Source organism: Panthera onca, chromosome B3, assembly GCF_046562875.1.
Source record: "Panthera onca isolate mPanOnc1 chromosome B3, mPanOnc1 haplotype 2, whole genome shotgun sequence".
In the NCBI taxonomy this organism is placed as follows: domain Eukaryota; kingdom Metazoa; phylum Chordata; class Mammalia; order Carnivora; family Felidae; genus Panthera; species Panthera onca.
The window spans coordinates 112277244-112302177 of record NC_138344.1 but is presented as its reverse complement, the minus strand read 5'-3'; the positions used below and the strand labels follow the sequence as shown (position 1 = coordinate 112302177).

The following is a 24934-nucleotide window of genomic DNA, read 5'->3' as shown; positions in this document are numbered from 1 at the left end:
CTTTCTTAGAACTAGGCCCTCAGGGGTGGCAGTCAAATTATCTGATAAATTTACCTAAAATCGATGGATTCTAAAGGCTTAATCTGTTACCCCAAACAGGATTTTCATTGAGGTAGTTTTTTGAGACAATGCCTTCATTCCAAAGAATAATTATTATAATAATAACATTAATACTAGTAGTGCTAGTAGTAGTAACAATAGCAGCTAACATTTGAGTGATTATTGTGTACCAAGCATTTCACTATTTAATCCTCATAACAACCCATGGGGTAGATACAGTTAGTGTCCTCATTCTACAGATGAGGAAACGGAGGCACCAAGACACTGAGCACTTACGCAAGTTCATGCAAGTGGAGAAATTAATGTTAGAACATAAGTAGTTTAACTCTACAGCCTGTTTTCTTTTAGAAGATGAGCCAGTGGAGACAAGTGTTTGAGACCTGTAGATTTTTCAGTGTACCTCAAAATATATTCAAAGGGTTACCATTTGCTCTGTTTATGCATAAGCCTGAATTTGAGCAGCGTATCAGTTTAGAGGGCACAAGCTTATTCCATCACAGATCTTGCTTACTGAAAATTGTTTTATTGTTTCCTTAAATTAGAATTAACAATTGAGACCTATAATATTTTAAAAACTAAGGGATTTTAATGAGCCCTCTTTACATTACAGGTAATATTTGGCAAATTTGATGGTGAGTGTGCTGATAGGTTTCTTAAAGATATTTAAGATCATTATCATTAAAATGATGACGGCAAAAATGGAATATCTGACATTTGTGTATGGGTATTGAAAGTATGTGATAAGTGGGGTTATTAATAGAAAATCATGTATTATATAATATTTTAAATTAAATCTAATTTCTGAAACCTTTGCTTGAGTATTAAGATGAGTAGGAGGAACCCTAAAAATAATAAAGTTCAGTTGATTAGAATAACGCTAGCAAACTTTTACACATAAAGTAGAAAAAGCAAGCCACATAGAAAGTTAGGAGCTGCAGATAAATACCTAAAATTTTTCACTTAATAGTTCTGGTAAGGATTTTGATGATATTCATTTCATCTGCATCCCATTGAACCCTGTTCTATTATATAATGAGTGTCTCCAATAAAATAGTAATGTCTTCAAGTAAACATGTCCTTAAGATAAAATTATTTTAAAATTAAAAGTCCATTAGAAATCTAGGATAAATGTGCTAGTCTTTGAGAACTGGCAAAACAACCTGGAAAAGAGTTATTTGAAAAGGAGAGAATTGCTGAGTCAGTTCTGAAACCGAGCCATGGGAAATCCCTTACTTTAGAAGTGTTTCAACTGAATCATGATTCTAGTTTCTTGCTGCTGAAGAAGTAAAATTTCTTAATTCATTCAAAGGAGAAAGTCAGTTCTGTTTTTATATAACCCAAAACCTGGAGCCTATATTTTACTTATTTTATAATTCATTCAAATAAGAATCTCCAGATATTAGCATACAATTTTATACATAGTTAAATGAAAAAGGATGCTTTCTTTTAGGCACCTAGTTAGGATGCAGATAAATTATTCCGTATTCTAGGGATATTTGTGCCTACATAACTACTGTTGTCTATTACATTAGAGTCAGAATTGACATGATTTTACTATTCTAGGTCTTCACCAACACAACTTTATTAATCCAGAAAACTCTTACCTGGGAAGATAAAACTTACAAATACTTTAGTATTCATTCTAGGAACTTCTTGAAAGATCCATGAATTCTTAAATAGCATCAAAGATACCTGACATAGCAAGACCTTTTTAAACTCTCACCCTCAAACCCTTGCACTGGAGGTGGCTTGCATATTGCTGTGGTACAAAGGCCCTTCCCATGGAGTGAGGCATGCTGTGGGCACAGGGTCCTGGCCTCCACTGCTGGCTTTGGGGGACTGGCCTGTTTCAGGACTGTCAAGTGGCCTGGCCCTCAGGTGTGGCTGGAGATATGGGAGGAGGGGCAGCCGTGGGGTAAGGAGCACCTGGTGTTTGGCACAGTAGATCACAGTAGTTCCAAGTTTGACACCGATATGCTGGTTTCGCTTCTGAGGCAAGAAAATGCAAATGATATTTGTGTAATAAAAATTCCTCCAGGGGCACCTGGGTGTCTCAGTCAGAAGTGTCTGACTCTTAGTTTTGGCTCAGGTCATGATCTTACAGTTTGTGAGTTCAAACCCTGCATTGGGCTCCGCACTGACAGTGTGGAGCCTGCTTGGGATTCTCTCTCTCTGCCCCTCCCCTGCTCGTATTCTCTCTTTCTTTCTCCCTCAAAATAAATAAATAAACTTAGAAAATTAAAAACAAATTCCTTCAGTTATGAAATATATAGGTTACTTTGTGATTGGGCGTGGAATCTCTACCAGATACTTACATGTCATAGCTACTTCATTGTGAAAATGTACAAACACCTGAGATATAAAAAGTGAGCCTCACATTAAGATCTAAAGGAAGACAGATCAGAAGACTTAGTATTGTAAAATGGCAATACTACCCAAAACAATCTACAGATTCACTGTTATACCTATCAAAATCCTGATGGCTTTTTTCTTTTTTTCAGAAACAGAAAAGCCAATCTTCAAATTCATATGTAACGGATTCTAAGAGTTAAAACAATTTGAAAAAGAAGAACAAAGTTGGAGGGCTCTCAATTCTCAATTTAAAAACTTACTACAAAGCTACAGTAATCAAAACTGTGTAAGACCAGTATAAGGATAGAAATATAGATCAATGGAATAGAATTAAGAGTCCAGAAATAAATTGATGTATCTATGGTAAACTGATTTTTGACAAGGGTGCCAAGACCATTCAATAGGGGAAAGAACAGTGTCTTCAATAAATGGCACAGGGACAACTGAATATCTGCATGCAAAAGAATGAAGTTGGATCCCTACCTCACACTATATACGAAAAATTAAATGAATCAATGACCTAAATATAATAGCTAAAACCATATTAAAAGAAAACATAGGAGTAAAGCATCATGACCTTGGATTTGGCAATGATTTCTTAGATAGGATACCAACAGCATACACAACAAAAGAAAACTTAGATAAATTGAATTTCATCAAAATTAAAAAAATTTTGTGCAAAGGACATTACCAATAAGTGAAAAGACAACCTAGGGAATGGGAGAAAATATATGCAAATAATATATCTGATGAGGATCTAGTACCCAGAATACATGAAGAACTTTTATAATGAACAGCAAAAAGACAAACTAATCAATTAAAAATTGGGTAAAGAACTTGAACAGGTATTTCTCCAAAGAAGATACAAATGGCAAACAAGTATATGAAAAGATGCTCCACATTTTTACTCATTAGGGAAATGCAAATCACAATGAGATACTGCTTTCCTCCTACTAGAATGGCTGTAAAAAAAAAATAAAGTAAGTTTTGGCAAGGATATGGAAAAATTGGGATCCTTGGATACTGCTGTTGAGAATGTAGAATGGTTTAGCCATTGTGGCAAATAGTTTGGCAAGTCCTCAGAATGTTAAACATAAATTACCATCTGACCAGCAATTCCACCTTCTAGGTATATACGAATAGAACTGAAAACAGATACTAGAACAAATACATGTACAGGCATGTTCAAAGCAGCATTGTTCACAAAAGCCAAAAGATGAAACATTCAAATGTTCACCAACTGACAGATGCATAAACAAAATGTATTAACTACACAATGGAATTTTATGCAGGAATTTTACTCCTTTCAAGAAGGATTGAAATACTGATTTTTGCTACAACATGGATGAACCTCAAAAATATTAAGCTAAGCAAAAGAAGCTAGACAAAATCTTCACATATTTATATGGAATTGTATGATTCCATTTATATAAAACATCCAGAATAGACAAATCTTCAGAGAAAAAAGCAAGATTAGTAGTTGCCAGGGGCTGGGGGCAGTAGGGAGTAGAGAGTAACTGCTTAATGGGTATGGGATTTCCTTTTGGGGTGATGAAAAGGTTTTGGAACTACATAGAGGTGGGGATTGTACAACATTGTAAATGTACTAAATACTACTGAGTTGTTTACTTTGAAATGCTTTATTTTTGGGGCCCTGGGTGGCTCAGTTGGTTAAATGTCCAACTCAGTTTTGGCTTAGGTCATGAAATTGAGCCCTGTGTTAGGCTCTGTGCTGAGCATGTAGCCTGCTTAAAGTTCTATCTCTCCCTCTGCTCCTACCCTTCTCTTTCTCTGTCTCAAAAAAAAAAAAAAAAAAAAAAAAAAAAAAAAAAAAAAAAAAAAAGCTTTATTTTATTTAATGTGAATTTCACCTTAATTTTAAAAAAAATTGAAAGAAAGGACACTGATGACTGGCTCTGTTTGGACTTTGGGAGCCATGGTAAGTCATTTGATGTTCCAGAAACTAAATAAACCTATTAATTAGAGAAATTACATACCCTGTATTCCTACAATAGTTTAGATAGCATCTGAAACATGAAGACTTCATTCTTAGAAGAGAAGATGGTACTTCATATCTGACTCCAGTGGAATATGAGTAAGAATAAAATGAAATGAACTGTTTCAGTCATTTCAGATTTGGAATGAAAAATATAACTCCTTATCTCTGTGTAGTTGGTTAGGTTGTGGTTAACACAAGCCTTCTCTACTTCCTGGGTATGCATGCTGACGTGTTAAGGTAGTAGTTAAACGAGCTAATACACCAAAAATCAATGTGTTCAAATCACAATTTTTTTTTAAATTTTTTTTTTTAACGTTTATTTATTTTTGAGACAGAGAGAGACAGAGCATGAACGGGGGAGGGTCAGAGAGAAGGAGACACAGAATCCGAAACAGGCTCCAGGCTCCGAGCTGTCAGCACAGAGCCCGACGCGGGGCTTGAACTCACGGACCGCGAGATCGTGACCTGAGCCGAAGTCGGCCGCTCAACCGACTGAGCCACCCAGACGCCCCTTTTTTTTTTTTTTAATTTTTTTTTTTTTTTCAAATCACAATTTTAATATGTTGTCTTTAATCCTGTGGATCTCCTGGAGTTAGCACTGGCTCTTTGTTCAACTTGAGTTTTGCTCAGGTTTTAATTTTGTTTAAATGCAAATGTTCTGCAGAATATGGCCAAAATTAAAAAAAAAAAAAATCACACCACACACACAAAATCCTTGCCTTGCTATGTCCACCAATCCTAACCTATTTTATCATGATTTTACCCAATTCTAATCAAACTGCCAAAATGAAAAACTCAACTTAAACCTAGTTTCAAAACATCCTAAAATACCTCAAAGTTGAACTCATGCTGAAATGCTACTAACGGTGTTCTCTTTTATTACAAAAACTTATTTGTGGGGAGCTAGCATTTAACAAACATAGAAGCCACAGAGAGACCTAGTCAAGACTGACCTCCTTAACAAAGCCCAAGACTCTTGATTTGATAACAGCAAGCTCCTCTGAGGCCCTCTGAGCCTCCAGCTTTAGAGAATGGGAGTGTCTCCAATTACTACAATGAGATAAGGAAGTCTCACATTAGTTTGAACTCTTGATTCTTCTTTCAGCTCTCCAATTGCTAAGTTAATTTTGTCTCCGAGGAATAAGAAAGCATTTTTAGGACTTCTTTGATAATCAGACCAGATATATAAAAGAGCTTTTATCCTTGGTGGAAATGTGACTTATCACATTACTATCTGTCTATTCTAGTCATTCATTCATTCATTCATTCATTCACTTATTTATTTTTTGTTGTTATACCTCTGTAAAGGGACAATTCATTGGAAAAAGATGGACATAGTCCCGGTAAGTCTATTTTTTCTTACTGGCCTTCAGAATTGAGAGGTTCAGGTTTCTTCTTAAAGTTGTGACCTTTAGATAAACTTTGCCCTGGGTCACTCATCAATGTCAGAGAAGTTTCCATGTTCTTGTTTTATTAGTGACAGTCTGGTTTTTGGAGAAAGGTCTCCATCAAACCTTTCCATGTTCTGGAACTATAAATATGTCAGTTTGTAGTGGGACAGCACAGCCATTAGATTTTGGAAGCCTGGCACATGAGGTGCCCAGCAACATTCTTGGCTGGATTATTCACAGGTTTTCAAGTTTGTCTTAGTCTAAATCTATAGAAATTTTTTTTTTTTTAACATTTATTTATTTTTGAGACAGAGAGAAACAGAGCATGAATGGGGGAGGGGCAGAGAGAGAGGGAGACACAGAATCGGAAGCAGGCTCCAGGCTCTGAGCCATCAGCCCAGAGCCGGACGTGGGGCTCGAACTCACGGACCGCGAGATCGTGACCTGAGCTGAAGTCGGACGCTTAACCGACTGAGCCACCCAGGCACCCCGTCTTAGTCTAAATCTAAATCTAAATCTAAATCTAAATCTAAATCTAAATCTAAATCTAAATCTAAATCTAAATCTAAATCTAAATCTATGTTCCTTCAGGACAGACTCCTACTTCTTACATGTAGTTATGCTATAACCTGAAGTTTTGCACTTATCTTTAATTTCACCAAGGATAATTTAGAGTTACAGTGGCCACTTTGGGGAACTTTCAATTTAGACAAAATTGTTTGAAAACGAACGAAATCTTGTCATTTGTAACAATGTGGATGGAACTAGAGTGTATTATGCTAAGTGAAATGAGTCAGTCAGAGAAAGACAAATACTGTATGATTTCACTTATGTGGAATTTAGGGAAAAAAAAACCCAGATGAACATATGGGAAAGAGAAAAAAAAAAAAAAAAAGAGAGGAAAGCAAACCATAAGAGACTCTTAATGATACAGAACAAACTGAGGGTTGATGGAGGGAGGTAGGTGGGGAATGGGCTAAATAACTGATGGCTACTAAGGAGGGCACTTATTATGATGAGCACTGGGTGCCATATGTAAGTGATGAATCACTAAATTCTACTCCTGAAACCAATATTACACTATATGTTAACTAATTAGAATTTAAATAAAAATTTGGAGAAAAAATAAAATAATTTGAGAGATGCTATATAACAAAAAAGGAACAAAATCCCAAACATCCAATGGGCTGGATTTTTTTTATTATATGAGGAAATATCCAAAAGAAATTAAGATTCAAAAATTGGCTCCAAGAAATTCCTTGGCCAAGGTAAAATAAAAGTGTGAAAAACTTTAAACAATGTCTTTTTTAGATCCTCCAAAATCACATCTTGAACTTCGTGGATTTTATTCTACTATTTCTCTTTCTTCATCCTATACTGCCCCATTCCCCTCTGCCTCATCTCTCCCTCTGCTCCACTCCCCTTTCCTTTTGGCTGGCCAGAACTTCCAAAGCTCAGTTACCTCTTGAACTTCCTTCAGAACAGAAAAATGCCCCCTAGGGTTGATTTTAAGCCCTGTTCTTCCTCTGAGCTGAGAATTATCAATGATTTTCCAAAGCCTAGAAAGGATAGAATGAAATTTGCAGAGAAAGAATAATTCTAAAAGTTTATAATCCAGGGCTCCCAGATCTAAAACATTTAGTTCATATCTAGTAGAAGCTTGAGATGCAAAAAAATTCCATAGGAAAGGCAGAAAAGGAAGAACCTGACTTGCATAAGAAACCAGAGGGGTTTAGAAAAGCTATAGAAGTTGCTCAAGGTCTTTTGAAGGTTATTTACAAAGTCTTTCCTGAGAAAGTAGTTTGGGCTCTGATGTAGTCTTATAGGCAAAGAAAGGATGAGAACATTGGAGATTTCAGGGAGAGGCTCTTTAACACCTTTAGATAGCACTCAGGAGTAGACCTTAAAGTAGATGTGACTCCTAACTCTCTCCTAGTTTTTTTTTGTAAACTGTCTTAAGACAAAAATAGAGGATTTTGTATGTAAGCAAAAACTATTATGGAAAATAATACCATTGCCAGACTTCTAGCATCCTGCTGAGTATTTTGAGTCTTAGAGCAGTAACAACAAAAAACTCAATTAATGGATGGCCTTACAGATAAAAACAAGTAGATGCTCCTATCAGGGTTTTTAAATCCTGAAAGGAGGAATCTTTTGATAAAGATACTTATAGATACTATATATAAAAAGGATGTTGAAAAAAAGAACTATTTTATCTTAGTTAAGAAACTAAAGGGAAAAAAAATGAAGTAAGTTAATGAAGGTGCTCTGAGGGAGAATCAAGTGCCCAGTTTTTTGTTCTACCATTAAATTCCCAGGGACAAATTTCTCTAAATTCTCAAGGGCAACCTTATAAAAATTTTTTGTTATTGATACAGGGCATATAGTATCAACCTTAAACTCTATCACTGTTACATGATCTCTCCACTGGAAGTAAAATACTATGTACTGGTGCGCATCTCTAATAATCCTCTGATAGTTCCATTCATAACTGTATGCCTTAGATATTTAACAGAGGAATATACTTCCCTCCTCTGTGATATCATACCTGCTAACTTGATAGGAGTGTACTGTATAAATGAAATTGCTAGATTAAATATTCTCCTGATGGTCTCTTCCTTGAAATCCCTTAGGACTTCCCTATGTCTTTTTAAAAAATGTTTACTTATTTTTGAGACAGAGAGAGAGGGGGAGAGAGAACGCACACAAGCGGGGTAGAGGCAGAGAGAGAGGGAGACACAGAATCTGAAGCAGGCTGCAGGCTCTGAGCTGTCAGCACAGAGCCCAATGTGGGGCTCGAAGTTGTGAACTGCGAGATCATGACCTGAGATGAAGTTGGATGCTTAACCTACTGAGCCACCCAGGTGCCCCAAGGACTCCCCTTTGTGCAATGAGATTATAGCTAATTTGGGTATTGATTTGCAGTACCTTTGTGTCTACATCAACCCCAAATTGAAAATCTCAAGGAAATGCCAGAACTTTTTCACTTTATGGGCAAAAATTCAACTAATATAGCGAGAATTACTGGGGCTGAATATATTAAGATTCAAGCCAGCCATCCACACCTCTACTCCAAAGTACAAAATGCTCTCTTAAACCCAAATCTAAAGAAGCACTAAAATTGGTAGGTGAAAGTAAATAGAGAAAAGATTCGACATATTTTGTCCTTATTCTTGTAACACTTCTATCCTTCCAATCAAAAAGCCCAGTGGGTGGAGATATGGATTTGTTTAGTATGTCAGGCCTATAATAAAACAGTCATTTCCCTTTTTCACATAGAACCCATCCCTAAACCTCTTTTATCTTCACTGCCTCCTGAGGCTGCATATTTGATGGTGTAGGTTTATGTTTTGTTTTCTTTAATGACCGTTTAGGTCAAAATAGTCAATATTTGTTTGCCTTCTCCTAAGAAAATCAACAATATACCTAGACTGTTAAGTTCCAAAGGTTTCCTGAAATACTCTCCTACTTTTCACAAATTTTCAACCAGGACCTAAAGGACTCTATTCCCCTGGGATTGTACTTTTATTCAATATGTGGATAACTTTTTGTTGTGTTCTAAAGATGGAGTGACTTCTAAGACTGATTCCATCTATCTACTTACGGTTTTAACGCACAAAGAAAATAAAGTTTCCAAAGAGAAATTACAATTTTGTCTATAAGGTCATTAGCTAGAATATGCTTTGTTTCAAGGAAGTAAATTTCCTACTCCCGACAGAGTAAGGACTTTATAAAACTTTCCCATGACAGTAATTAAGAGATAATTAAAAGGATTCCTGAGTCTCACTGACTTATTGCAGGCAATAAGTTCTCAACTTTTCTCAAACTGCCATGCCAAAATAAGACTTAACCAAGTTCTCAGAAACTGAACCTCTTCCTTGGGTGCCAAACGTGAGCAGGGCTTCTGTGAGTTAAAATGAGCTCTTCAATAACTTCCTACCTAATTGTCATAAAACTTCATCCCTAGAATAAGAATGATTCTTTGCCAGAGGCAAATCTGTCCAGGTGGTAGAACTCTTGTGAGCACAGCGGAGATTTCCATTACCTAAAGATAACAGGGTTAATATATGCACTAATAGTAGATATGCTTTTGGGTTATTCCATGATTTTGAAATGCTTTGGAAATAAGGTGGGTTTTTGACCTCAGCAGGAATCCTAATTAAGAATGGTTAGCAAATTATAGAACTTTTAAATGCTCTAATGCTTTTTGAGGAAGTGGATAATACAAAATAGGAGCTCAAACAGAAGGAGATAATATAGAGGCTAAAGGAAATGTTTTGATTATTAATCATGCCAGACTGACAGACAGCCTTCACTAAGATTATAGAACTCAGAATACCCCAAGGGACCAACTGTTTGGTTTAAAAGCCAGCTCTGAAATCAGAAAAGAGGTACTAGGAGAATTCTCAATGTAAATTGACTATTGGCTATTTTAGTAGCACTGAAAGACCTCAAATGGAATCTTGTAAAAATTTTACATGAAATTACATACCAGTGAAAGAACAAATTTGCCAATGTACATACTTTACATCGATGGGAAAGCTTTACTATATTTCATTTGCCACCAACATAATCCTGGTAAAACTACAGGTGGAACATGGACAAAAGCCCAAACCTCAGGGCCTCCTTAAACACCTCTAAATAGATTATATAACACTAGTCTCTATAGTGGGTTTTGAATACGCCTTGATCATTCTTTGCTTGTTCTTGGGATGTTTGAAGTCTTTCCTTGACCATCAACTACAACTCTACCAGTAGCAAAATTTTCTTGTGTTCCCAGCCTAGGGTCACAGGCTCCATGACCTCTCTAGTAATGGAGGCATCCATTTTACTGGGTCTATTACTAAAGAGTTTTGTAAAGCCTTGCCACTTACTTAAATATGTTATTGTCAGTCTCACCCCCAATCTTTAGGAAAGGTAGAGAGAAGAAATATAATTTTGAAAATTAAATAAGCTAAGCTCTTAGAAGACTCTTGTACTTCCATGGTCTAAGGTATTATCTTTAATGCCAATGAGATCAAGTCTTTCTGGGGTTCATGAACTCCCCCACATGAATTAGTAATAGGCCAGTCCATACATGTAGGAAGATCACCTTTGATTCTAAATTCCACACTGAGAAGCAGATAGAGCTAATTATTGCATGGGATTATTCCTGCTGTCCAAGTCTCATAAACAAGTATGAACTGTCTTTCCTCAATACTCTTCTAAACAATCCTTGCACGACCTAAAATCCAGAGACATGGTCTTTTGGAAGGGACATCAGAGAAAGACAGCTCTGGTACCCCACTGGATGACCTTATAAGGTACTGTTAGCAATGAGCACAGCAATGCAACTCCAAAGGTTTGATTTTTGTATTCATGTCTCAGAAATAATCCATTCTTGAATTTGTGGAAAAGCTGGGGTGTTTTTAGGAACCCTCTAGAGGCAGATAGTCCTCTGAAAGAGACAACTTCTAACTAAGGCCTGTGACCACGAGATATAGAGAGCTTCTACCCAAGATCCATAGAACAAACACAACTGACTACCATGCTTTAATATGCATTCTTTGGTTCTTTATTTTCATTGTTATTCCCCATCCTGTGTGCCCCTCCCTGCCCTCCTAGTTTAAGGCTTCTTTTAACCATGTCATCTATATTGCCCTATTCTTAATATTGCTTTTTGCATTTTTAATTATTCATTGGTATGTGTCTAGTACCCAGCTATTATTTACTTGTAAACTAGCTAAAGCATACAATCAAACTAGTTTTGTACACATCTTTCTTTGGTAGCCACCTAGATTTTTTTGGTTCTACTTCCTTGTAATGAATCCATTGCTATCCTGGATAACTGGACTCAACTATTAGGTGACTTTTTCAGATGACAAAGTATCTAATAGGCTAGAGAGATGGAAATCCAAAATCCCCTCTTAGATCATACCTAGACGAAAAGGTTCTCAGGGATTTTTTTGGTGGGAATTAGTTTTTATTTTTTTAATAAGTTTATTTATTTATTTTGAAAGAGTGAGCGTGAGCAGGGGAGGGGCAGAGGGAGAGAGAGACAGAGAGGGAGAGGGAGAGAGAATCCCAAGCAGGCTCTGTGTGACAGCACAGAGCCTAATGTGGAGCTTGATCTCATGAACAATGAGATCATGACCTGAGCAGGAATCAAGAGTCAGAGCTGTAACTGACTGAGCCACCTGGGTGCCCCGGGAACTAGCTTTTGTAACCAAACTTAAATTTTTTTTAATGTTTATTTATTTTTGACAGAGAGAGAGAGAGAGACAGACAGACAGACAGACAGACAGACAGGGAGCATGAGCAGGGGAGGGGCAGAGAGAGAGGGAGACACAGAATCTGAAGCAGGCTTCAGGCTCTGAGCTGTCAGCACAGCTGTTTCTTTTCTCAGAAAAAGACTGTTGGATAACTTAATTTTTAAAAGAGGTGGGAAAAGTGGGTCTTGATTTAAGAGTCAAAATCCTCCATAGTGTTTTTTCATAGTGGCTGTACCAATTTACAATCCTACCAACAGTACAAGGGTCCTCTTTTCTCCACATCCTCTCCAGCATTTGTTATGTCTTATCTTTTTGATGACAACCATTGTAACAGGCATGAGGTGATATCTCCTTGTGGTTTTGAAAATTTCCCTTATGATTACGAAGTGTTGGGTGCTTTTCAAGTACCTGTTGGCCACTTGTATATCTTTGGAAAAATGTTTGTTCAGGTCTTTTGCTCAGTTAAAAAATTGGATTATTATTATTATTGTTATTTTGTATTGAGTTGCATGAGTTCTTTATATATTTTGGATATTAACCTCTTATCAGATATATGGTTTGCAATTTTTTCCCCATTCCTTATATTGTTTTTTCATTTTGCCGATCATTTCTTTCACTCTGCAGAGGATTTTTAGTTTGATACCCTATTTAAAAAAATTTTTTTTTAATTTTGTTGTCCTTTAGGTGTTATATCCAAAAAAATCATTGCCAAGACCCATGTAAAGGAGCTTTTTTCCCATGTTTTCTTCATGGAATTTCATGGTTTCAGGTCTTATATTTAAGTCTTTAATCCGTTTTGAGTTAATTCTTTAAGTGCCGTTAAGACAGGTGTCAAGTTTCATTCTTTTTACATTTGCATATCCAATTTTCCCCTGCACCATTTATCATAAGAGTCTATCTTTTCTCCATTGACTATTTTTTTTAATGTTTTTATTTATTTTTGAAGGAGAGAGAGAGTCAGAGCATGAGTGGGGGAGGAGCAGAGAGAGGGGGAGACACAGAATTCGAAGCAGCCTCCAGGCTGTAAGCTGTCAGCCCAGAGCCCGACGTGGGGCTCGAACCCACAAACTGTGAGATCGTGACCTGAGCCGCAGCCGGACGCTCAACCGACTGAGCCACCCAGGCGCCCCTCCATTGACTATTCTTGATGCCCTTGTCAAGTATTAGTTGGCTATATATGTATGGGTTTATTTCTAGGCTGTTTCTGTTTCACTGGTCTATGTATATGTTTTTATGACAGTACCACACTATTTTGATTACTATACCTTTATAATAGAGCTTAGAATCAGGGAGTGATGCCTCTCTCTTTGTTCTTCTTTCTCAGGGTAGATTTGGCTACTTGGGGTCTTTTGTGGTTCCACATAAATTTTAGGATATTTTGTTTTCTACTGTGTAAAAAATGCTGTTGGAACCTTGATAGGGATTGCACTGAATCAACAGATTGCTATGGGTAGTATGGGCATTTTAATAATATTAGCTCTTCCAATCCATGACCACGGGATAGCTTTCTATTTATTTGTATCTTCTTCAATTTCTTTTATCAATGTATCCTAAGTATTTTATTGTTTTGGATGCTAGTATAAATGGGATTATTTTCTTTCTTTATTTTTCAGATAATTTCATTGTTATTGTATAGAAATGCTACTGATTTTTGTAAGTTAATTTTTTATCTTACAACTTTACTGAATTCATTGATTAGTTCTAACAGGTTTTGGTGGAGTCTTTAGGATTTCCTAAGGATAAAATCATGTCATCTGCAAATATAGACAGTTTTATTTCTTCTCTAATTCTGATGCCTTCTATTTCTTTTGCCTGATTGCTCTCTTTAGGACTTCCAGTACTATGTTGAATAAGGGTGGAAAGAGTGGGTACCCTTGTCTTGCTCCTGATCTTAGAGGAAAAATTTTCAACATTTTACCACTGAGTATGATGTTAGCTGTGGGCCTGTCATGTATGACCTTTATTATGTTGAGGTTATCATGAATGGATGTTGAATTTTGTCAAATGCTTTTTCTGTCTAGTAGATGATTATGTTTTTTCTTTCATTCTATTAATGCATCACATTTATGTATTTGTGTGTATTGAATTATCCTTGCATTCCAGGGATAAATCCCACTTGATCACAGTGAATGATTTTTTTTAATTTATTGAAAGAGAGAGAGAGAGAGGGAAGGAGGGAGGGAGGGAGGGAGGGAAGGATAGTGCAGGTAGGGGAAGGGGAGAGAGAGAAGGAGAGAGAGTCTGCAGGTTCCACACTGCCAGAGCAGAGCCCGACTTGGGGCTGTAACTCACAAACCATAAAACCATGACCCAAGCTGAAACCAAGATGCTCAACTGACAGCCACCCAGGAGTCCTGTGAATGATTCTTTTAATGTGCTGCTGAATTCAGTTTGCTAGTATTTTATTGAGAATTTCTAAATCTATATTCATCAAGACTATTGGCTTGTAGTTTTCTTTTGTTGTGTTGTCTTTGCCTGGCTTTGGTATTAGAGTGATGCTGGCCTTATAAAATGAGTTTGGGAGTGTTCCCTTTTCTAAAATTTTTTGTAAGAGTTTGAGAAGGATTGGCGTTAATTCTACTTTAAAGGTTTGGTAAAATTCACCAGGGAAGCCATCTGGTCCCGGTTATTCCTTTTTTTTTTTTTTTATTAATTTTTTTTAGTGTTTATTTATTTTTGAGAGAGAGAGAGAGAGAGAGAGAGAGAGAGAGAGAGAGAGAGGAGGCAGTCTCCAAGCTGGGGAAGGGCAGAGAGAGAGGGAGACACAGAATCTGAAGCAGGCTCCAGGCTCTGAGCTGTCAGCACAGAGCCCGACACGGGGCTCAAACCCATAAACCGGAGATCATGACCTGAGCCAAAATCGGATGCTTAACTGACTAAGCCATCCAGGCGCCCCTGGTTTTTCTTTATTGGGAGATTTTTGATTACTGATTCAATCTCCTCACTAGCAATCAGTCTGTTCAGATTTTCTATTTCATGATTCAAAGGCTGGTTGTTTCTAATAATTTTTTCATATATTTTAGGTTATCTACTTTGTTGGGTATATAGTTGTTGTGGCTTAATTTTTTATCTCCTGGCTGAGAAAAAGGACTACAAACTCTGATCATAAGTCTCACATTTGTGTAGCTGGGTTCAGATATGTGATCTCCCCAGTCCTAAGTGCTGCTATACAACTGCTGTCTCATCAGATGGCTCAATAAATGATCATCCAATAACAACAGTCAACACAAGAGAACTTGACACCTATGAAGATTGAGACAACTTCTCTAGACAGTTGACTACTATTGTGATTTCTTAGTAAAGGTCTGGATTGACTGACTGATGACACCCTCAGACATCAGGCTGAAGACTGACCACAAGGATAACCTTGATACCTGAAATCATCTATAAGTACACAACTTTCTGTCTTTATTAGCATAACTACTATTCCATTGTCTTTATTAACATAACTTCACTATTCCAGAAAAATCTCCCCTAAAAGACAGAAGTTACAAGTAACTTCATTACTCATTCTAGAACTTTTTAAATAGTCTGCTTGAGATTCTCTCTCTCTCCCTCTCTGTTCTTCCCCCATTGTTCTATCTCTCTCTCTCTCAAAATAAATAAATAAACTCTAAAAAATAGAAATTATCAAAAGACAATTTACATACCAAGACTCTCAGAATCCCTTGCCTTGCTATGTCCATGATTCTGAGATGATTATATAACAATCCTTATTTAATTTTAATCAAGCTTTACATTAAAAGATCTGCTTTAAATAAAAAATCTCCTAGGTATCCTGAGTTTGTCCTTCCCTTTCTGAGAAAGTATTAGTTGAGACTATGATTTTGTTGAAGTGGTATTCTCCCGTATCGTATGTGATATAAAATTTATAAGAAATATATATTTGTTCATTCAGAAGACCAAAATATATTCCTCAGATATATTTGGTCTTCATCCACAGTTCTTGAGAATACCTCAGAGCCTTAGGATGAAATGAGTATCTTATTATTAATCATGGTGACTTTTAGACCCCATCCTAAGGCAGGGGCTCGTTTCCAGGAGGACCAAGTGATTTTTCATGTGATTAAAGGGCTGGAACTTTCAGGGGCACCTGGGTGGCTTATTTGGTTGAGCATTTGACTCTTGATTTTGGCTCAGGTCATGATTTCATGGTTCGTGATTTTGGGCCCTGCATAAGGATCTATGCTGACAGTGCGGAGCCTGCCTGAAATTCTCTCTCTCCTCTCTCTCTGCCCTTCCCTGCTCTGTCTCCCAAAATAAATAAATAAACATTAAAAAAAAAAAAGGGTTGGAACTTTCAGTCCTACTCCCCCAGCCTCTGAGGTTGAATCAGCTAGTGGCCAATGAATTAGTCAATCATGACTATGTAATGAAGTCGTCATAAAAACCCAAGAAGAAGAGCTTCTGGGTCCTTCTTTTACAGAGAGCTTCCACACCTGGGGAGCTAGCATGCTTCCATGTGCCTCAGAGCCAGGCACCAAGCTCCACAAGGACAGAAGCTCCTTTGTTCTGGACGTTGCCTTATGTTTCTCTTTATCTGGCTTTTGATTTGTAGCCTTTATCGTATCTTTTAGTAAACTGATAAATGAAAGTAAGTGCTCCCCTGAGTTCTGCAAGCCACTCTAGAAAATTAATGAAACCTAAGGAGGAGGTCACTGGAACTTTCAATCTATAGCCAGTTGGTCAGAAGCACATGTTAACAGCCTGGGGCTTGAAAATGGCATCTGAAGTGGAATATGGACAGCAGTCTTGTAGGACTGAATCCTTAACCTGTGGAATATGATGCTATTTTTGAGTAGATGGTGTCAGAATTGAGTTGAATTCTTGGACATCCTGCTGGTGTCTGAAAAGTGCTTGGTGTTGTGTGTGTGTGTGGACACTCCCGTCAAGGTGGAATTACGCTGCAAACCTTAAAAGACCACAGGAAGAATAAACTCAGGTTTATCATCAACAGGTTGTTTTGATGACATTTTTGAGGCGCCAAAGGAAAGTTCTTACTTAGAAAAACATTACCAACGTTAACTCCTCCTTGGATAATTCTAGAAAAACTCCAACTTTTAATCTTAGAAGTTAAGTTACAACTCTGTTCTTTTTTCTAGGATCTGTTGATGATGTTTTGCTTTGACAAATTTCTATGTATGCTAACAAAGAAGTTGATTACAGGCATATCTTGTTTTATTGTATTTCACATTAAGGTGCTTTGCAGATACTGTGTTTTGTTTTATTTTGTTTTTGGTTTTTAACAAGTTGAAGGTATACGGCAACCCTGCATCAAGCAAGTCTATTGGTGCCATTTTTCCAACATTTGCTCACTTCATGTCTCTGTGTTACACTTTGGCAATTCTCTCAATATTTCACACTTTTTCGTCATTATTATATTTGTTATGGTGATCTGTGATCAGTGATTAAAACTCACTGAAATTTCAGAGAATGGTTAGCATTTTTTAGCAATAAGGTATTTTTAAATTAAGGTGTATACATTTTTTTTTATATGTAAGGCTACTGCATATTTACTAGACTACAGTATAATGTAAACTTTTTATGCACTGGGAAACAAAAAAAATACATGTGACTTGCTTTTTTGTGATACTCACTTTATTGTAAGTGGTCTGGGACCAAATCTGTAATATCTCTGAGGTATACTTGTATAGTTTTCTTCACCCTTGACAATATTTTGGAAATGTTTTCCATAAGAGTAGGCAACTCAGTAAGTAAATGAAAAAATGATGATAGTTACCTTGCTGAGAGAGAACTCCGAGGAGCTCACACTTGAACGGAGTCTTGAAGGATAAATAAGAGTTTTCTAGGGGACGCCTGGGTGGCTCAGTTGGTTAAGTGTCTCACTCTTGATTTTGGCTAGGGTCATGATCTTGCAGTTCGTGGGACTGAGCCCTGTGGGGCTGGTAATCAGGCTCTGTGCTGTTAGCTGGGGATTCTCCCTTGGGATTCTCACTCATCCTAGCTCTCTGCCCCTCCCTTTCTTGTGCTCCCCCTCTCAAAATAAATAAATAAATCTAAAAAAAAATATTTCCTAGGAAAACAAGGGGAATGGATACTTTATGCAGTGGGGGAAAGAGTACTCCTAAAAGAATAGAGGCAGAACACAGCAGTGGGAGAATGAGGAACTGCTAATTAGGTCTATATGACTGCAATATAGTAGTACAAGGCAAAGGATGAAACTAAGGGTGATTAAAGCAGACTAAATAAGCAATTAGATATTGAAGTTAAGAAGTTCAGAGGTAGAGGGGGTGCCTGGGTGGCTCAGTCGGTTAAGTGTCCGACTTCAGCTCAGGTCATGATCTCATGGTCCGTGGGTTTGAGTGCTGTGTTGGGTTCTGTGCTGTCAGTTCAGAGCCTGGAGCCTGCTTCGGATTTAGTGTCTTCCTCTCTCTCTGCCCCTCCCCCACTCACGCTCTGTCTTTCTCTATCAAAAAATGAATAAACGTTAAAAAAATTTAAAAAAAATAAAAAAAAAAGTTCAGAGGTAGAACAGCTCATGGTGATGAAAGAGCCTTGGGTGTGGCTATGAGCATGACTATGAGTTACTAAAGTGGTGTTGAAAGGAAAGACCTTAAACTTATAGATAGGTTACAATGTTGGATGGGGTCTCTATATGGATCTAAATGGCTATATGGACCATGTACATGACTATGACATCCTAAGAAAACATGATCAGGAAAACCTGGACCACTGTGACGTCCATCCAAAGTGATTAATAGTCTATAAGCCAGTAAGAACATAACTGAAATGAAAGACGTTCTAACAACACAAAAATCCATGATAAAGGTGTAAGAAGATTCAAAGAAATCTGTTGTCAGTAAGAAATTATTTTTGTTCCTAACCATCATAATCACTATCAATGATCCATCATCATCTTGGGATCAACAATAAATAGAAATCATACAGTAATCATCAGAAATGTCATTTTAAAAGCTCATTTATCTGCATAGTTTTATTTTAGTGAATATTATATCATCACTCCCCTGACTCAGGTTTCTCTCAACCTTAGGTCTTAGCAAGGGATTACAGAATGTTACATTTCTTATATTGAAGAGCCTCCCTCAAGTCACTTGTCTGTCAAATGTTGTGGAAACTTACAGTGGTATACCAGTAAAATCTGTTTGCTTCAATTTATTTTTATACAACTTTAATATAAAAGTCCTGGGCAAGTAATTGCAGTGTGCTTGCTTACCAGCTCAATGGTTTCAAGCTAACATAACAGATTCACAACACAGAAATGGGAAAAAGTTACACTAAAGAAAATAAAACGAAACATGCATTTTTATCTATTTGAAGTTCTCCAATTACTTTTGTAACAGTTAAAAAAAATACAGATATTCTACTGGAAAATCATCCTGTTTACTAAAATTCCCAGTGGTGTAGGTATGCAAGAGACCCATTTAGTTACGTATGGCCCACCTGAACTTCATTTCTTGATAAAGATCAGGGAGAAGATAGGATGATGTCATTAATTTTAAGTGACAGAGAACAATATTAAATTATTAGCATTTATATAGTACTTTTCTCTTAGGATCCCCAAACTTTTAAGGCACAACCTCCCCATGTTATATCATTTCAAGGATACAGGTAAGGAAAAGCTATTTACAGTTCCTTTTTATAAGATAGAAACATGAATAATACACAAAGTTAAAGGACTTTCAAGTTAATGTTATTAGTGATCAAACAAAAAAAATAAAATTAAGGTTTCTTCATCCTTGTTTCATGGCACTATGTTTGAAAACATGCTGCTTGTGAAAGTAGGATATTTCAGGAATGAATTTGTATTTACAAGATGATTACAACTCCTCTTAAGAGTCACTTGTTTTTTTTTTAAAGTTAGATGCTTATAGTGGATTTATATTATTATTTTCAGTTAGTCTATTTTCAAATGATTTTTGGTAGTGGGGCAGTTAAAGAGGGTTCTAATCGCAGAATCATTGAGGAACTCATTACAATCTTAGTTATAAGTGCTATCAAAATTCTGGTGTAGGCTTCCAGAACTAACTGGAATGAAGGCAATATTCATTAACATATTGATAATATTCTTAAGAGGTAAAAAGCCTAACATTTATATAAACTGACCCAAAATGCTCTTTTTCATTCTTTCACCAAAACATTTTAAAGCTCTCCTTCCTGTTGAACCACAGTCTTATAGTCCATCTGAAATGATGGCATACTTACTGGCTCTGAGAATGTTCTCCTTGCTGCTGCACCTGGACTGGACCTGCAAAGAGAGCATAAACTCAGTAATTTAGGGCTCAAAACACAGATAGCCAGATATGTATGCATACTTAATGGGCAAGCTCCTGAGGTTTAGGAGCAAAGGCTCAATGTATCTCAGATATCAAAACATAGTAGTAAAAATATATTACATTTGTTTCCTATTTTTTGTCTTTTTCTTACTGTAAAGAAAGAGCAGACTTCTGAAAAAAACTGGGGGTACAACATTATAAATGGCACAGAGGCAAAACCAAAGGCAATTTTTTATTGATGTGTACTGAAATTAGTATATGGAAAAAAATGTTACAACGTATTCGGGTGTGAATACAGACCCCTAATCTTAAGGCACTGTGATAACTCTTGACTAGACTAATAATGCAATCCAGGTAATAAAGTTGTAATAAAATATTCCATTGTAGTAATTTTAGTTGTACACATTGATAAGGGGAAAACAGAGAAATCCTCATATATAATATTAATGTGTGATTCCAATGACTTTTGTTACTTACTGATTATAATAATTGGTTATAATATTGGCTATGAAAGATGCCTTTGTTGGGAATCAATAAAACTGAACTCACTTATTTACCAGTTCTTAGGTGTGAATAAAGTTTATCAATCAGAAACCCTTATGCTTTGGTGCAAAAAGTTGATGTCCAAGCAGAACATTCTTTTAAATGTTACAAAAGTGTTGAATTCAAAAGCCACATTGGATGGCATACATGTTTGTTAATATCTGAGGAAACTGTATTTAAACTGCACACCTCTTTTTTCCCACTCCCCAGCAGCTTGCCCCAAATGTATATATATACAACAAATTAATTTCTATTGCTTAACACAATCTACTATTGTAATGAAACAACTTATGAAAGAAATGTTGCAACTTAGGGTGGGTTATGGTTGTCCTTCCCTGAAAAGAACAATTGTTAATGCTTAAAGAAACAACAACAATAAAAAAATCACAAACATACACACAAGAAAAACACACACACACACACACACACCAAAAAAAGGGGAAAAAAGGGAAAAATAATTCCAGATGTTAAAGTGATTCCCTTTTGGCCCAGATTGTTTAGTTAGTTATAAGCTACACTAGAATGAAGAAGCTAATCTGGGAGATAATATTCTTACATTCTTTTACTCAGAAGTTCTATTGAAAAACAATTATGGACCAAATGGGAAAGGAAAATAATTAATGACTACTTAAAACAAAAATACAGGGAGAAAGACATGAGAGTGAGAAAAAGAAAAAGAAGAAAGAGAGGTTTGGGGAAATAAGTCTAGACAAGAGAAAAGAAAGTATGGGTTTATAGAAGGAGCGAATATGTGAATGCAAAATGTTCTGCTATTTCTTATTGAAAATTCATACTAAGAGAGTAAGAATCTCTAATGAACTTGCTGCAAAATAAACAAGCAAGTTTGTACACCATGGAATGAAAATAGGTGTAACTATACCACTACAGCCTTAAAGGAGAAAAGAAACAAACACTAATAGACAAATTAATAGACAAGCTTAATAAAGAGTTAAACTACATTTTTAAAAGCAGTTCAGGGAACACAAGAGAAAGCTAATAGAGTGAGAGAAAAATCTGGGAGAGAGAAGGAAAAAAAAGGGGATAATGCTGAAAGACAAAAACAGAGTTCAAGGAAGTCAAATGGAAGTCAAGAAAGTCTTCAACAAGATGTAGAAACAGAAGGAGCCCAAGCCCATAGCGCAAAGCAATGTTTGCGAATGGAAAGCAGCTCCTTTGATCAGTAATAGTTACTCTTAAGTCGTAGCCTCTATTCCTCCAGAGTTCATCTTTAAGCCCTTCCAATTTAGAGTGGAGCTAGTGTGTGGATAGAAACAAGAGATTTATAATGAACAGAGCATTTCAGATGAGTAGTTCAAATTGTCTCGTCAAATGTTTCAACAGATTTAGATAATGTCTAAATGGAAATGGTGGTGAAGAACTAGCTAGCTTTACCAAAAAGCTGAACCAAACCAAAACAGCAACAACAAAAAACCCTCTTCCTACTTTAGGTGGCTAAAAAATTAAAAAAAAATGTTCATAGCATGAATTTAATAATGAAACCCAAAGTCTTGTTTTGTGGCACCTGAGTTCGTAACTATATATTTTGCAGAAGTTTGGGTGATAAAAAATAATTCAGTTTCTGGAATGTGAGTATTCATTTTGGTTCACAAATTGCCAATAGCAGTGTAACCAATGTTTTCTCATTTACATTACACTGGCTATTTGACCTAGATTTGAGGAAAATCACTTAAAATCAATGATTACATGAACTTCTTTACTTTGGTGATCTTGAGTATATATTAAAAAATGAGAAAAATAATTTTAAGATATTAAAAATATATATGCAAAAGTGATGCCACTCTCTCTTATACCATGAAACTGGTCACCTTTACAATATTTATCTAATTTTTAAAAATCCCAATATGAAGATTTTTACCTAACTCACAATGTAATGGGATTTACTTGAAAAAATAAAATCAAGAAACGATTACTGTTCTTATTCTCATATATATGGATTAGAAAGAAGGTAGCACAGGTTTGTCCCAAGTTTTACAGTTCGCTTTTTTTTTTTTTTAAATCTTACACTGGCTTTTTAGTCAATGGAAAAACAAAAAACAAAAAACAAAGGGAAGTCTGAAAAACAAAATAAAATTGACATTTTGACCTAATACCAAATTTATTGGGGATTAAAAATGAAAGGTATGGTGTTCGATTATCTATTACTTTATTTTATTGGATTATGTTATTTTATTACAATTAACATCTAACTTTATGGTGTTGAAAATTAATCCCCTTTGAACTGGAATTAAACTAAAATAATGTCTAGAAACAGCATTTATTATATTACAGTCAATGGAGGAAAAGAAAAACACAAGAGACTTACTGAAAACATAGGTATTCATTTACTAATCAAGACTGCTTTCAGACATCAAATAATTCATTTCATTCATTTCAACATGTGTTTACATGTATAATATAATTTTTGCTGAAGATCACATTGTACAGTAGAAATCTTAAGCCATGAAACAGAAAACAAAAGGGGGGGAGAGCATGTAATAATGGTAAAGAAAAAAAGTGAAAATGCTTTAAACAAAGCTGAGAAAATTTTAACAAACAACCACAATCTTTAAATACAGTTAGAGAAGTGACTTACCTTATGCTTAGGTCATAACAAGAATAGCACAGTGTTTAAAGTCAGCTCTTCATTATGGGAGGTACAATTGAAAGCCATAGGTTATAATAACATGAATTGCTACACAGAAATGAAGACTTTTTCAGCCCAACATGAAAAGCTAACTCTTATGGGAGAACATTTCAACTTATGTTTAATGCAGCATGAAGAACAATTGAGGGGGTAAACATCAAAACACATGAATCTCACACCAATAAGAGAGACAGTCCAATCTCTCAGGAACACAGAATATTTAATCTGTGAGACTATAATCTGTGACACATAAGGGAAGGCACATCACTCTAACACTGAAAGATGCATGCATAATGGATAACCATCCACTGACAAGTCTCCCCACCCCATCCCACTCGTACACACACAAAACCATTAAGATACAGGGAAAAAATGTAGTGCCAAGCTGTTATGAAGAAAGCAGGACACACGGAAGCGCAGCAGTGGTCATGTGATTTGAGAGGTGTTCTTCCCTTAAACCATCCCATCACCATGCTTATTTTAAAGAAGCCAGGAAAAGACCCCCTTCAATGCTGCAGTAGCTATGAGCCCCCAGCTTGAAGCTAGTGTGTGGAATTTTGATCACCGTTCCCTGCGATGTCAGGGGCTCTCCAGTGGAAGCCAGATGTGTAACACCAGTTAGTGGGGTACAATGTGTGAATAACAAACATCCTTTCCCTTCTGCATTTCACAGAAGTGAGGGAGGAGAGAAACAAATAAAATAAAGCCCATGTTAAGAATAGATTCATAACAATATAAAGATGTATAAATATTAAAATGGAGATTACATTTGATTGCAGGTTAGCACAACTCAGGTTACATAAAAACTGCCTCAATTTTGCTGCTCACCAGGCTAATATGTATTCTTTCTCCTTTCAAATATTAGGAATAAATCTATACAATATGGTTCATACTGAAAAATTCTGAGCGGTTGGTCATATGGGGTCAAAGTTGAGAACTAAAGAAGTTGTCTTTGATGGACATTAAGAAAGCCCTATCTTTCTATTTTTAGCATCATTTTACTGGTCAGCAGTCACATTTTAAATTAGAAATTAAGCTTCTGTGTATCTGCTTACTTATGTAATTTGAGAAATTCTATGGCAATGGTGTAGAAAGATAATTTAAATTTTAATCTTCTTACATTTTAAAAGACAAACCACAACAAAGACTACCTATTTAGAAACTGTTACTAAATTTCCTATGTACTCTTCTCTACTGTCAAAACTTATTTTAACATGGGTTGTTCCTGTCAATAGGGTATATCAGCTCCTTAGAAAAAACTTCAACTTTGCTTTCCTATTATTGATAATAATAGTTAACTTCATCTATTTTTTTATTCATATGTGACATGAAATTTAGTTAGAGTTTTAATAATGCAAAGATTATTTACTTATATTACCATTTCCTCTCCCTCATCTATTCTTAGCAAACCAGAATATCCTGACCTTCCCTTTAGCATG

The 24934-nt window shown here is 36.1% G+C and overlaps 1 protein-coding gene across 15 annotated transcripts in view; it reads right to left on the bottom strand.

Moving 5' to 3' along the window:
* GPHN (gephyrin) overlaps positions 1 to 24934 on the bottom strand; it is a 621678-nt gene that overhangs the window by 136604 nt on the left and 460140 nt on the right. For all 15 annotated transcript variants that reach the window (XM_078448108.2, XM_078448105.2, XM_078448106.2 and 12 more), the window contains one exon: positions 20238 to 20280. In XM_078448108.2, coding sequence (XP_078304234.1) covers positions 20238 to 20280 — 43 coding nt within the window. The remainder of the gene's footprint in view (positions 1 to 20237; positions 20281 to 24934) is intronic.